The sequence below is a fragment of the Macrosteles quadrilineatus genome, unplaced genomic scaffold, assembly GCF_028750875.1.
Source record: "Macrosteles quadrilineatus isolate MER2022 unplaced genomic scaffold, UCM_ALF_1.0 Scaffold_153__1_contigs__length_253293, whole genome shotgun sequence".
NCBI classification, from domain to species: Eukaryota; Metazoa; Arthropoda; class Insecta; order Hemiptera; family Cicadellidae; genus Macrosteles; species Macrosteles quadrilineatus.
The window spans coordinates 183,819-197,739 of NW_026542746.1; the positions used below are offsets into that span (position 1 = coordinate 183,819).

The following is a 13,921-nucleotide window of genomic DNA, read 5'->3' on the forward strand; positions in this document are numbered from 1 at the left end:
TCAATCTAGGTGTTGTCTTCAGGTCTAGAAAACGACTCTGATGGTAAATGACTAGACCCAATGCTCTATGCTTCTATGCACCACAACCCTGTAGCCTTGTAGTACAAGTTACAACCAAGCAAGTCAAGTTCTAAACTTGACTTCTGGCCTCCAGCACATGTCTAGAATAGCTTTTGCTGTTTTTCTTGAACTATACAGGGTGTTTTTTTCACACAACCTAAATTTAAAAACAATTTTTGATAACAAAACAAGCTCATATGTTGTTACCCATAGTTCATTGCCAATCTGCCAATGCATTGTTGAATAGTTATCTGAGTTTTAGTGCTATTGGGAATTTATTTAACACTCAACATGGGGTTTTCGCAAGCTCAAAGTGTTCTGGATGCATTGTACATCAAAAGTAAATCATTAGTTTAATACAAAGACAGGCTTGAAATAAGGTTTCCATGTGTGATTCCAATGGGAAAAACAACTATTCATAGAATTGTCAAATATTTAAGGAAATCGAATCAGTAGAAAACCCCAAAACGCAAACATACAATAATTTGAACTACGGTATCAAAAACACATGTTGAGTCTTGTTTATAATACACTAGTTGTACCCGCGGGCTTTGCCCCGTTTAACTTCATATGTGAGCTTGATCGCATGGCTCAATCACGTCCTGGTTGAAGTTCGTTCGCTACGCTCACTCACCTTTAGGTTGGAGCTCGTTCGCTGCGCTCTCACGTCCTGGTTGAAGTTCGTTCACTACGCTCACTCACCTTTACGGTTGGAGCTCGTTCGCTACGCTAACTCGCCTCCGAGTTGAAGTTCGTTCGCTGCGCTCACTCACCTTTTGGTTTAAAATTAGCTGTTGTCAAATATTTAAAAAAATATAATAGTGTTACACTCTGTTGGTAATCCTTGTAACTTTAATGCTATTGAACATGATAGAACAGAACAGAACCAACTTGTTTAATTGAAACAGCTGTTAAGATTCATTAATTCCATTTAAATATGAGTACTCATTAGGTTAACATGGGAAACTCCAGAGCCACTGGGGCGGAGCCCGATAGTCCGATCAGAATAAAAACCACTTAGTTTTCCTATTTAATGCCTAAAGAATCAGTGTACAAAATTTCAGCCTCCTAGGTAAGTGGGAAGTGGGAGAATTAGTGATGAGTGAGTCAGTCAGTCAGTCAGTGAGGGCTTTGCCTTTTATATATATATATATAGATTCTCCAATAACACTAAACCTCATAGATATCAATGCAACAATGCATATCAGCTGATCGGCAATCAAGTAAAGAAAAGAGTGATACCAACATATAAGCTGGTTTTGTAGGTAACAAGTCTCTTATGAGTAGTTGTATCTATGTATTTGCATGCTTTAAAAAACACCCTGCATATTGTTGTAACAGGAGATTTGTTGATGGGAGATGTATCAGCCTTCAGGGTTGAAAGGGTTAGGCAACAACGAGGGAGGAGGAAATAATAACTACGCTATTTGATTTTAAACATTTTAATGCTGCCTCACAGAACATATGTCAGTGACACCATTCACACACTTATATGAACATATAAAAGAAATATCAAAATACAAATAAGTACAAGTTATACATGTTTAACAACAATATGCCACAACACAAAAACATCCTTGGCACAGTAGTTTAAATATACACAATTATTAAACCTCTTTTAAGTTAAAGAGTAAAGAAGTTACAGAGACACTTTATTTACAAAAAGGTTATTTGTACATACAAAATAAATTAATAACATACAATACTTTTTCTATATAATAAGTCGATGAACTACATAAATTTGTACAAGTATGATATTATCATAATGGTGAAATGCATGAGAAAAGATAATAAAAAGAGTAATATTTTGAATTCAATTTTTACAATTACAATAAAACTTATATTAATAAAATTGCAATTTAAATTTGCATTTTTTGATTGATTAATTAACTTATAAGTGTGTTTTTTTAGAGTTTCTACAACTTTATCAGTACATGTATAATATAGTACTATATTACAGTTATGTGAACTTGGAAAAAATGTATTCAGTTTAAAAATTCTAAAGGTAATACAATTTACTACAAAAAATGCAATTTAAAGTATAAGAGAAATTTTAGATTTATTATACCATGCATTTTATCACACATAAACCAATGAAGTTTTAAAAATGATTTAGGAATGAACTATGTACTAAAATTATTTTCTCAATAGCTGTACATTTTAAAGCTAACACATGAATATCAAATGATCGAATGGAATATTATAAAACATTTTGTGAATTTGTACTATAAAAATTCAATTTCTGAAATTAATTAAGAAATTGAATTTTTAAACATGATTTTTCTAGGTGGGATTAAACAGGAGTTAACAAGATTGCATTACTTCTTTAAACTAAATACAAATTTAACTGAAAATTATGCACACTTGTTAAAAGATGATGTGTTCCCCTATTTGAATTTATGCGGAATATTTTCAATTAGGTACTTTAATCGTCTGAACATAAAGCTGATACATACAGTATACACGGTTTCATCGTCACGCCACAAAAGGTCTTTAGGGTAATGTTAGCAATGGCAAATTATTTGAAAATTGCTAATTTTTTACACCATTGCCAACAGGAATATTTTTTTAGGAAGCTTTAACCGTAAAAAGTCCTCACTGCAAAACATATTTATAAATAAAAAAACACTTAAACCATATTTTGAACTGTCTAAAACCTTGTTTACAATATAACTTACTAGTTTTGAACAAATTCATTGATTTAGTTTGAAAAAGTAATGCACCCCTAAAATGGGTATTTCTATGGTTTTCCATTATTTGTCAATACCTTTTTTGGGAAAGATGTTATATAGCAGGCAATATAAAAAAGCAAAGCTCAAAATAAAATGCTCCATTGATAATTTTAATTTGCACCATGACATATATAGTAAAAATAATGGTGGTATTTACCATAATAATAATTTACAGGTATAAATAATGTTGTTGCTTGATACACCAAATTAGTGTTATTAAGTTATACAAACCAAACTCTGAACTAAAAGAAAAAGTGTCAAAAAGGGAGTTTTTCACTTTACAATAAGTTACATTTAAGGTAAACAAATTTTAAACTGAGATGATTTTGAGTTTGGAGCACAAATACTTGAAAAGAATGATTGAAGTAACATTGCCTCTCTTTGAAAAAGTCAAAATACAAGTGTTATGTTTATGAGAACTTTTACTATGAATCTGTTCACCCCTGGGCTGTAATCTATAGATGAACTCTATCCTTATTCTACTCAATGGACATTCAGTTAATTAACTGTTCAAAACTGTTGGACCATTACCATGGTGGTATTACCATTTTTCACAACCTCATTTTCATGATTACTCATTACAAAATAAATAATAACAGACAATTTCTCTGTATGTTCCAAAATTTCAGGTTGGCATAGCCTCAAGTAATCCATATTCATACTGTTACCCCCTTGACCAAAGTCAAAATTCAAATAAATTAATTGAACGTGCTGACCTCTGAATTGCTCAATAATATTAACAAAAGTTTGAATACTATTAGGCAATTGATAAAATTGCAGATGGTGCAACTAGTTTCGGCTTCTACCTGAAGCCATCATCCAGCACAAGGATCATAACAAGCCATCATAAATACATGGAGCCATCATCAGGCACAAGGATGATGGCATGTGATGACCATTGTTCCTGATGATGGCTCCATGTATTTATGAGCCAAAACTAATGCACCTAAAATTTTATGCCTTTCAAAATATTTCAACTTTTTCCAATTTTGAAGTCTAATGGAAAACCTCCTGCGTCGTTTTTCCGTCTACTTGCACGTATGGATGTCTACAGTCCTCACACAAGTTTTGCAGTCCACAAAACAACACCAGTGGAACTTGCAATGACATCGCTCCTTGATGGTAATCTTCTGCGTGTTATAGCCTCGGCCACAACACATGAGACTGCATCCGTCCATGCCGTGAGACGTCCGGTTGCACACTCTACCCTGTGTACCTGCGGAGGAAAGTGTAATAAATGAATTATGGAACAAGAAAACGGAGTTTAAAGTAAAAGTTCTGTCTCAAGCTGGGTGAGAGAATAAGGTACTGTAGTGCTTGCCTAGTAATTGGAAAGTTAGTACAGTTCGATCTTAAGAAAAGACAGAAGATTTTCGATGGTTCGAATCAGGACACAGCTATCCTTGTTCATTGGAATAAATGGTCCTTGGTAAAGAATCAGCTGATCATAGTCAGTAATTCAATTGGCTTATGGAAACTGAAGAAGGAATTCTCCACATGAACAAAATGAAGTCAATTGTTTATTAAATTAGCACATAAGTGAATTAACCACTCGCAAAGTGCTCTGCTGTCAGAATTCAATTTTCTCATAGATTTTGGTACTATGATATTTTTGACATAACATAAAATATTATGCTATACAAATAACATGAAATATTTATGCATTTAAAAATTGTGCTGATTAAAAATTCGTTGTATATCAAAGAAATAAGAAATTATTGACATCAGCTGAAATTGAGCCTTTTTGAAGACCTGGTCACCCTAACAACATTGTCCTGGTCTAAAGCAATTGATAGGTATAAATATAACTGTAGACCTACATTTTGCAAATAGACTTCAGAGCAGTAAATGTATAACTCATATTTGAGTATCAGCACATGGAAGTAAGGTACAGAGGAAACACGCTTATGGGCAACCATGTGCTTTTAACAATGAGAATTTTGGCCAGAAATACTCTTGTGAGTAAGAAAGAGCCTGAAGGGCGAGGACTGTAAGGAAATTCCTATCGCACAGGGCACAGGGTCTTCATCCAAAGGGAAGGCTGTAATACCAACATGATGGCGAGAGGGGCGATGTTGGAATTTGCCCTAGACACCAACACTAAACTCCGTTCATAAAATTTAGGCGGTTTGAGGGGAAGCGATTCCATCTCCTCCACTTCACCCTAACCATGAACAGCTGATCAGCTGTATGAAATGAAATGAAAATGAAAATTTATAAATAAAAAACTTTTTTAAACAAAACGTTTTTAAACGCCCTAAAAAGTAGAAAATAATTTACAAATAATTTATAAATATGTTGAGAGAGTATAAATACTTGTACGATTTAAAACGAAAAACGTTGGGTGCATGCAATAGATAGTTTACCTTCACCTACTGAACTAATGTATTATTATCAATTAATTGCATGCACCCAACGTTTTTCGTTTTAAATCGTACAAGTATTTAAACTCTCTCAACATATTTATAAATTATTTGTAAATTATTTTCTACTTTTTAGGGCGTTTAAAAACGCTTGGTTTAAAAAAGTTTTTTATTTATAAATTATTTTCTATTTTTTAGTTTTTTAATGCGTGAGGATGTTAAATCTATTTCAAGCATCTATATCAGATTAAGACAAAGGCATGTGGGAAATCTAAGGTTTATTTGAGTTCCTTTTCATATAATTATGTATTAGATTGAATGTATGGCCTACCTACTAACTATAAATATATCAATCTATTTAATTTATTGTTTACTTTATAGAACATTAAATAAATAACAATTTACATTATTAACAAACATCTTTATATCTGCAATCAGATTGTTTATCTATATTTTGAAATGTTTGTATAAAGAATCTCTTGGGAGCATAACCTGTACCTCTTAACCTCTGCTCTTTGAACTGTCAAATTTAAGTATTTACAGCTGACTCAAATTAATTGATATATTTATTTACATTCTTTCAAAATGTAAACATGAAAAATTTGAAAAGCCCATGGGGCGTATCCCAAGGGAAATATGAAAATAAAATGATATAATATTGCATTGTCATGCATTTGTGAGCTATGTTTCAAATTTCAAGTCTCTAGCTTATCGGGAACATCGTTTAAAATTGATATCAAAATTTGTAGGAAAGCGAGCTAATAAAAACAAGCCCATGGGGCGTAGCCCGAAAGGAATTATGAAAATTAAATGATATAATATTGCAATGTCATCCATTTGTGAGCTATGTTTCAAATTTCAAGTCTCTAGCTCATCGGGAAGTATCAAAATTTGCAAGAAATCGATTTAATAAAAACAAGCCCATGGGGCGTAGCCCAAGGGAAATATGAAAATTAAATTGTATAATATTGCATTGTCTTCCATTTGTGAGATATGTTTCAAGTTTCAAGTCCCTAGCTCATCGGGAAGTTAGTATAAAATCGGTTGCAAAATTTGTAGCGGACAAGAAAGCGACCTAATAAAAACGTTTTAAAAATATACATTAATTTAAAGAAAAGAGGTGATGGAACCCAGGAAACCTTTCCCTTAAACTGCCCAAACTTTGGGAAAGTACTCTAGTGCTAGACACCTTTTAAATATTGAGTGTATCCTCTGGTCCTTGATTCTCTGTAGAATCAGTCAATTAGAAAATCCTGGAAACCTCCAAAAAGTCTAAATTCAAGGAATAAGGTTGACTACTAAAAGGTACCTTACACAGCATTGAGCTGCTGGAGCTTTATTTCAACTAGGAGTACATTCTATTTTCAGTAAAAAAATGGCTAAAGCCAGTGTGTTTTATATATTCTAAAGCTTTCTAACATGGTAATGGAATGCTACACCTATATCAATTACCTTGTGGCTTGCGTTCTTGAGCTAGTAGTTTGTGTTCAGCTCAAGAATGCAGGCAACAAACCAGGTAACTAATTCGAATTTTTGAAACTGCGATAACACTAAAAATAACTACACTCATTAAAAGTAAAAGATTCTACATCCAGTGTGCATTCATAATCAGTTTAAAACATACACAAGTTTTAGTGAAGAGACTTTAGCTATTGGTTCCAAAATCGATCCTCAACATACCAAGTGACCCCAGAGTGAGGTTGCGTATGCAGTAGTTTGGTGACTCCTCTAAGTATACGAGATCGTTGGCTGTAGGGATGTTGAACTGAGGGTCCTTGATCTGCAGCTTGCCTCGTCTTGTCGCCCTTACTTCTGTGGCTCCGTCGTACTTATCCTTTAAATAGTCTCCTGCAAAAGAAACGTACTGGATGAGAGGGCGGAGACGAGGATGGAGTAAAGCAAGTGTGTTGAATGTGAGATAGCTTTACTAAGCAACTGGTTCTTTAGCTAAGGGCATTAAAAGCTAAGTGGTCCAGGACAGGGGTTGTTTCAAACCACCAAAAGGTCCTGACCTTTCTCAAGCTCGAACTGGTGACCATCTGATTAAGAGACAAGGAACACATCCACACAGCTTAACTTGCATCTTGCATCATCAAATTCTCTGAATGCAGAGATCTTTTATCCATATATACAGGGTGGTAAAAAAGTCCCAGGACGGTTAAATATTTTAAAAAATAATGTAGATAGAGCTACAATTCTTGGTACAAAGTTACAGGGCATAAAACTCTATTTCAACACATATTCAGTGATCCAATAACTCTTCAGGGGGACGGCCCACAAGGAGTCGGAAGAAAATCTTAAATGGAAGCATAGGTCAATATGCACATCAAATTAAAGGTCTTTTTTAGTAGAATACAACACCGCAAACCAAAAGGTTGATCCTGCGCAAAATGGCAGATGTTCAAAGATTTCTTGAATCCGCCATTTTGAATCTTGGAACGACTGCCATTTTTTACTCAGGCATTCTTTTGAGCTTGAATTTATGGCATCGTAATCTACTAGTGAAGACCTTTAATTTGATGTGCATATCGACCTATGCTTACGTTAACAATTTTCTTCCGATTCCTAGGGCTGTGGCCCCTGAGAAGTAAGCGTATAATAGCAATGTAAAACAAATTAATCTTTGAACAACTGTCATTTTGCGCAGGATCAACCTTTTAAAGTGCGGTTTGTGGCATTGTATTCTACTAAAAAAGACCTTTAATTTGATGTGTATATTGACCTATGCTTATATTTAAGATTTTCTTCCGGCTCCTTGTGGGCCGTCCCCCTGAAGAGTTATTGGATCACTGAATATGTGTTAAAATAGAGTTTTATACCCTGTAACTTTGTACTAAGTATTGTAGCTCTATCTGCATTATTTTTTAAAATATTTAACTGTCCTGGGACAATTTTACCACCCTGTATTTGTAAGATAAGCATTACCACTTAAGTTTTTTAAGTCTTGCCAAAAGATAAGTACAATCCAACATGTCTGTTCTTCCTAAACTACCCATAGAGGTCTTTTATTACTAAGGTAGGAATTGGGAACCATGCCACTAAATTGTTTGGTTGGATAAGGTATTGGATTGGATTGCTTGGAAGGAGAACGATACGTGATCTAAAGAGGTACAAAGGTCAAGTGAGCGTGACCGCCACCCAAACTGTGGACTGACCTTGGCGAATGTATAAATCTGGTATGACAAGCTAAACCGAGCGAATACCTGTCAAACGTCTGCAGGAGTTCAGCTGTAGTTGACGGGCCTAGGTTATGTAAAAACTACTAAACAAGGACAGCCTTTAGTGGATACCGACAATAGATAGAATACTCTATATAAACATGCGAAGGAACATTTGAAGGTTAGAGGAACTATGAAAAATCGGACTTAGGCCTATATATTTCTTTCTTCTTGATGGTAATGTTTGTTTGGTTAATTGCAGAATACAGTAAAGCTACTATATGAAACTAGATATGTTCTCGATTCACAATCCCAAGTGCCTTTAAACGTGCAACAGGCGCAAGCTAGGCGTGGCTGTTGACAGTAAATATTGTTGGTCCCAAGAATAAGCCTTGTGGTAATCCTCACAAACGGTTCGGCCGCTTTACAAGAGCGAGTAAACGAAAACGGATTTAGACAAGCGGTGAATAACTTAAGCTTTTTACACTAGACGAGACTTGACGTGCGTGTCTTTTATGGTCGTACTTATCAAAAGTGAAATTAGAATGAGTCCACGGACTTTCCTTAAGACGTCTCTTAGAATAAACAGATAGCAAAGGATTAACTTGTGTGTTTATCCTGTGTTGGCAGAATACTCTCGAGACAAGATAATGTTTATTACTTCCTTGGCTGTTTGGTTAGGTGTTAGAACTGCCTATGTGAAACATCGGTTGAAATAAAGTTGCTTTCGTCAGCTAGATAGGTTAGGGTGTGAATATACGCTTTGTCATGGGAATGCCACACTAGATAACATTTAAACAATACTTTCTCCATATTCTAGGTATACATAGGGGGAAAAAGTAAAAATTAAGTTCAGTAGAACATACTATTTATTAGTTACGGCATTAGCTATTTATTATTGATTTATTATAAGGTTGACTAATTATTAAAAATCTAATCGAGTAGACAGTACATTCGTATAACAACCACGTGCCACAAAAGATCCAGAAAAGACCAGCACTGTTACAGTGGCTATAATTTGGCCCGGTTTCAACATACCTAATGGAATGAGAACTAATCCGTGTAACACAAGACGATAAACAACAGAAACGACACGGGGGAGCTCAACGAGAAGAATGTTTAGCAGATTTTTAGGAATATCAAACAGGTCGACCCACAGCTACAAGAATAGCGGCGAGTCGCATAAACTAAAGCTACATGCAACTAGGCGCCGCTCGGCTACATACACATCTGGCCTCATATACTTACATGTATTGAAAAACAGTCAAAGTACGATACAAAGTGTGGAACATAAGTTTAGCTTGTGTTTGAGGATAAATACATATCAGATGTACAAAATGAAGTACGTAATTTAAACCGTGACTTTCGGATACTGAAATAAGACATTTTATATGTATATGGATCAGCTTCCACAAGTTTTTATCAAAAGATAACATGGTTGAGTTGGCTTCTCACAGAGAGTGTGTTTCTGTTAAAATTATGTTTTCCTACCTTAGCTTATTTTTAAATAGTTTGCTGCAGCATGAACGATTCTATAGATTGCAGCGAAGTTGTGCTTTTAGCTTGCTTCAAGTTATTACACGGAAATCAGTGACTAAAAGCAGAATATTCTGTCAAGACAGAGGACAAGGATACAACTTTGACATTGGAATTGAACGTCTAGTTCAATCCACAATCAAAGAATGTGACGTCTGTTTCAGGATCTTGAGTCAATGGCTGAACACAAACTGAATCACAGCAATGATACTAACCAATTTGTCGGAATGAAGGCAGTTGCTGCCAACATGTGATAAGACTGCACGATCCAGAGACTCCATGGCATTTGCAAGTTACTCTCGAGGTTTTTATCACGGCCTGAAACATAGAAAAGGTTTTACTTATCAATAACTGTGAGTTTAATATTTTGGCAAGAAACTCCAATGAGGTAAGCTTGAATAATTTCCATTGTCAAAAAACAGAGCATATTGAAATGTGTTCTTGGAAAATCTGTTGTTCAAGATATTTCAAAATCTCTTTTTTATTAATCAGGAATCTCCCCCGAGGAGTTGCCTGAATTGTTTGGAATTTACAATAAAGGATATGGCATGTGAAAAAGTAGGTTCTTCAATCTGCAGAGATCTCTTTTCTATTTACTAGAAACTTCTGAAGCATTACTTAAGTCATTAATTCCTGTCAGCAAAGAATAGAGCACGTAAAGAGTTCTTAAAACTTGCTTTGGGTGACTAATAGGCCTAACTTTCTCTTATTTAAAACACAATTTGACTAAGCTTACCCTTCTGCCTGCCTCGTTGTTGTGAAGGTTCATGAGCGCTCTGCCTTGTTCTCTTGAACCTCTTCTGAACGTCCTCTCTCTTTCCCTCACGTCCACAAACCCTTGTGTGAACCTGAGACACGAAACCACGAGGGATTAGTAGCTTGCAGCTGGCATAGCTGAGTATTCAACAACCTTAATGTCAAGCTCATTCGAAATTGAGCTAAAATTAGTGTCCAGATGTTAATCTTTTGAGAGAAAGTGTACTAGTGTAATAGTTTTTTGTCCCACCTTTACATCCTAGGACGCTAGGTTCTAGCAGTTTTACACAATTTCAGGCCCTAGAGTGTTGCGGCATTATCACATGGATGAAATCCATTGGTATTTCAACCCAGGACATCGAGCTTTGAAGCCACTAGACAATCTCGTTCCCCAACATAATAATAAAACTGTTATAATAGCATGTACGAAAGTAGAAAACACATTTTGGGTTTGAAATAGGAATACAAAATTATATCGGAATCAACAGTGGTTTTCGGCTTCAACCACGTCGTCAGTTGGAGATTAGGCCTACGCTAGACGTTTTGACTTAACTTAAAACTTCAATTATGTTCAAGCTCAAATAAACTACCTTTTCTTAACTTTAACAAGTTTCATGTTCATGTGGAAAATGGATTTCTATGAAATGCTCCACAGGTAAGTCAGTATTTTTTTGTCAACACTTACTTGTACCCGTACTCCAGGTTGTCCCCGCATCCTCCCCAGATCCACTCCCGGTGTAGATCCCTCGGTCGTCCAGACCTGGAGCACCCGCAGGAGCCCAGCTGGCCATCCCTGCAGGCGCGGGAGATGCTGTGGACAACTCCTGCAGCGGCAATGGCGTGAGTGAACGCCGCCTCTCTGCTGCCTGCGGACATTCCAGGAGTAGAAGTGTGGCACTTTAGGAACATATGTGTTGACAATCCAGAAGTAAAAATGTGGACAGGGTAGGAGGAAACGTGAGATATACCAGGAATAGAAGTGTGGACAGCCCAAAAGAAAAGTTTGGCAACAAGACCATTCGGAAGTAGGAATGTGGACAGTCCATGAGGGAAAGTATAGACAGGAAGAGAATTGTAAATATGTTTCGCCTAGTTAGATTTAAGAATTACTGAGTCTGCAGAATATTATTTTCCTAGACTGAAGAAACACAGCAGTTTCAGAATATTTTTTACTACGCTGCAGAAACACTGCAGCTGTAGAATATTGTTCTTACAAACTTAAGAATCACTGCAGAAAATTCATCTTATGGCTAAATACGGTTGCAGCCACATAATTCTTTTCAATACAATTACTGTATCTAAAGAATATTCTATAGTCAAAAGAATCGTCACGTCTATAGAAACCCCTTTTTCTACATACCTATTTTCACAACAGGTCCGAACACTGTTGAGTCATGGACGATTGAACAGTTCCAACGACGATGCCTGAACTGGTATTGACACTCGTCGATGCCGGCCCTCGCCCCTCGGCCGACCCCGGGCATGTGGTCCTGGTAGAGGTGGCACAGCTTTGACTGCCCAGGCGACAGACCAGGAGTCTGGCCACAGGGGAGTACTTCTGGAGTTTCTTCTATGAGCCCCATGTGTCTGCAACAAAGAAAGTGTTGAAGAACTTGGAGTTGTGGGAATTGTCACAACGAGTTTTTACAAACGTTTGACTATGAGAATAGCAAAGAGACATCTGAAGGATGTTAGATGCCCAGAACAGTCAAACACTAAACTGCCTATGATTTACTTTGTTTGGGGCGCCCGGCGATGGATCTTTTATAAAAGAAGTTGATCTTCTAGTGGGCGTTCAAGGAATTCTCAAAAGGAATTTGATTCAGCTATCCATGGAAATTGGAAATATAATGTAGACCTTTATTCTATCCGAAGGTTATTTTGATGCCCGGTGAACCAAAGACGTTCATGTCAACTGAATAACTCTGTCTATCTGAGAGTTAGTTACATTTTACAGTGCCCGTTTTTACTTTTCAGCTACGGGAAACAGAGAAGATAGGAAAAATAATTGATAAAACAGCCTCCATTATAGAGTTAGTAATCATTTTGGAACATTTAAATAAAGTGGTACAATGTACAGTGTGTTTTCATCTATCTTTACTAATAAAATTGAGGTGGTGTCTGAACAATTATCAATTCACTTCTGTTCTTTGTTGTTTTGATATCGGAGTTCTTAATTTTGTCTGTCTGTCTAACTGGGCGGCTGCCACGAGTAAAATATTAAAACGATACAGCCAAAATTAAGCACAAAGATGGTCCACATATCTAGGAATGTAATAGGACTATTCACTTCCCTGAGTTCCTCTCGGGTTACGCCCCTTGGATGTCCAAAGTTTTGAGGTGAGGTTTTCAAAAGTAAATAGGCCTATTAATTGGTCTCCATGGAAGCATCAGAAAATTCACAATGTTTACCTTTGCGTTGACATTTAAATGTAAACAATCAGAACTGTCAAATGCTCATTTCACAATTTCAGACAGCTGATCCAAAGAAATTAAGTACATTTTTATACAACTATGCGGTAGAATTATTGAATCTAAAACTTGATAGATAATTTTTACTTTCTCCCCCTATACCATAGTATATGGAGAAAGTATTGTTTTCGTCAAAATTTTCGAGTTTGAGTTTTGAGTGGATATATTCGTTTTGGGTCCCCCTGGGCCCAAAAAAGTGGTTTTCGAAGTGATGTCTGTGTGTGTGTGTGTGTGTGTGTGTGTGTGTGTGTGTGTCTGTGTGTCTGGATGTGTACAGAGCTAGAGACTACATCTGTGGTCCGATTTCGATGAAATTTGGTATGTAGGTTCTAATCCATGGTATCTCCAGGCGTTTTTTTCATTTTTTTGCAATTTTTATTTTTAATGGGGATTTTCCCATAAAAACCCATAAAAAACCGGAAAAATCGGATTTTCTCAAAAATGGCCCGAACGATTTTGATAAAAATTTAGTATGTTGTAGCCCTTTAAATTCTGAATAAAATGGCACAAACCCCATATCTGTAAAAATTACGGTTCAAAAGTTATGGTCAAATATTGTTTTTTCCCATAAAAACCCCATAAAATAACAAAAAATAGGATTTTAGAAAAAATCCTGTTTTGATTTAACAGTATGTTATAGTCCTTACAGTTTTGATAGTTTTTTTTAATTTTTTTAGAAATTTTTTTTAATGGGGATTTTCCTATAAAACCCCATAAAATAACGGAAAAATAGGATTTTCCCAAAAATGGCCCGAACGATTTTGATAAAAATTTAGTATGTTATAGTCCTTTATATTCTAAACAAAATGGTACAAATCCCATTTTTGTAAAAATTACGGTTCAA

General features: G+C 35.7%; 1 protein-coding gene across 1 annotated transcript in view; it reads right to left on the bottom strand.

Moving 5' to 3' along the window:
* Positions 1 to 3,756: 3,756 nt before the first annotated feature.
* LOC128982178 (protein Wnt-5b-like) overlaps positions 3,757 to 13,921 on the bottom strand; it is a 59,383-nt gene continuing 49,218 nt past the window's right edge. The window contains exons 4-9 of the mRNA XM_054401236.1: positions 11,966 to 12,192; positions 11,291 to 11,471; positions 10,586 to 10,697; positions 10,065 to 10,167; positions 6,836 to 7,003; positions 3,757 to 4,008 (exon numbers count right to left, since the gene is read on the bottom strand). Coding sequence (XP_054257211.1) covers positions 3,821 to 4,008; positions 6,836 to 7,003; positions 10,065 to 10,167; positions 10,586 to 10,697; positions 11,291 to 11,471; positions 11,966 to 12,192 — 979 coding nt within the window. The 3' untranslated portion in view covers positions 3,757 to 3,820. The remainder of the gene's footprint in view (positions 4,009 to 6,835; positions 7,004 to 10,064; positions 10,168 to 10,585; positions 10,698 to 11,290; positions 11,472 to 11,965; positions 12,193 to 13,921) is intronic.